Raw genomic sequence first — 332 nt, forward strand, 5'->3', positions numbered from 1 at the left:
CCGTGGACACAGCCGGGACGCAGGGGCTGTGAGACGGCGCGGAGGGCTCCCTGCTGGCCTGCTTCTGCAGGCTTTCTGGCGAGAACAGACGTCATTCACGTGAAAAGAAATAACCAGAGGCGGCCACCGGACGACAGCCCTCCCCCGTGCAAGGCTTCCAGCCCCGGTGGCGTCCCCGTGTAGGCCGGGCACTGGACCTGGGAGACACTTACTCACAATCTGTCCGGCCGGTAGCACCTGCTCCCTGGTGCCATTGGGGAAGAACGCAGACACAGCTGGGGGAAGCGAGAGCACACGTCCCAGGTCTGCCCGCCGCCCCCACCCCCCCACCC

At 66.9% G+C, this 332-nt stretch overlaps 1 protein-coding gene across 1 annotated transcript in view; it reads right to left on the bottom strand.

Moving 5' to 3' along the window:
- LAMA5 (laminin subunit alpha 5) overlaps nucleotides 1-332 on the bottom strand; it is a gene marked incomplete in the record, with an annotated part of 67,947 nt that overhangs the window by 46,243 nt on the left and 21,372 nt on the right. The window contains 1 exon segment of the mRNA XM_014591307.1: nucleotides 213-275. Within this exon segment, the coding sequence (XP_014446793.1) occupies nucleotides 213-275 (63 nt within the window).

The sequence above is a fragment of the Tupaia chinensis genome, unplaced genomic scaffold (assembly GCF_000334495.1).
Source record: "Tupaia chinensis unplaced genomic scaffold, TupChi_1.0 Scaffold000558_1, whole genome shotgun sequence".
In the NCBI taxonomy this organism is placed as follows: Eukaryota; Metazoa; Chordata; class Mammalia; order Scandentia; family Tupaiidae; genus Tupaia; species Tupaia belangeri.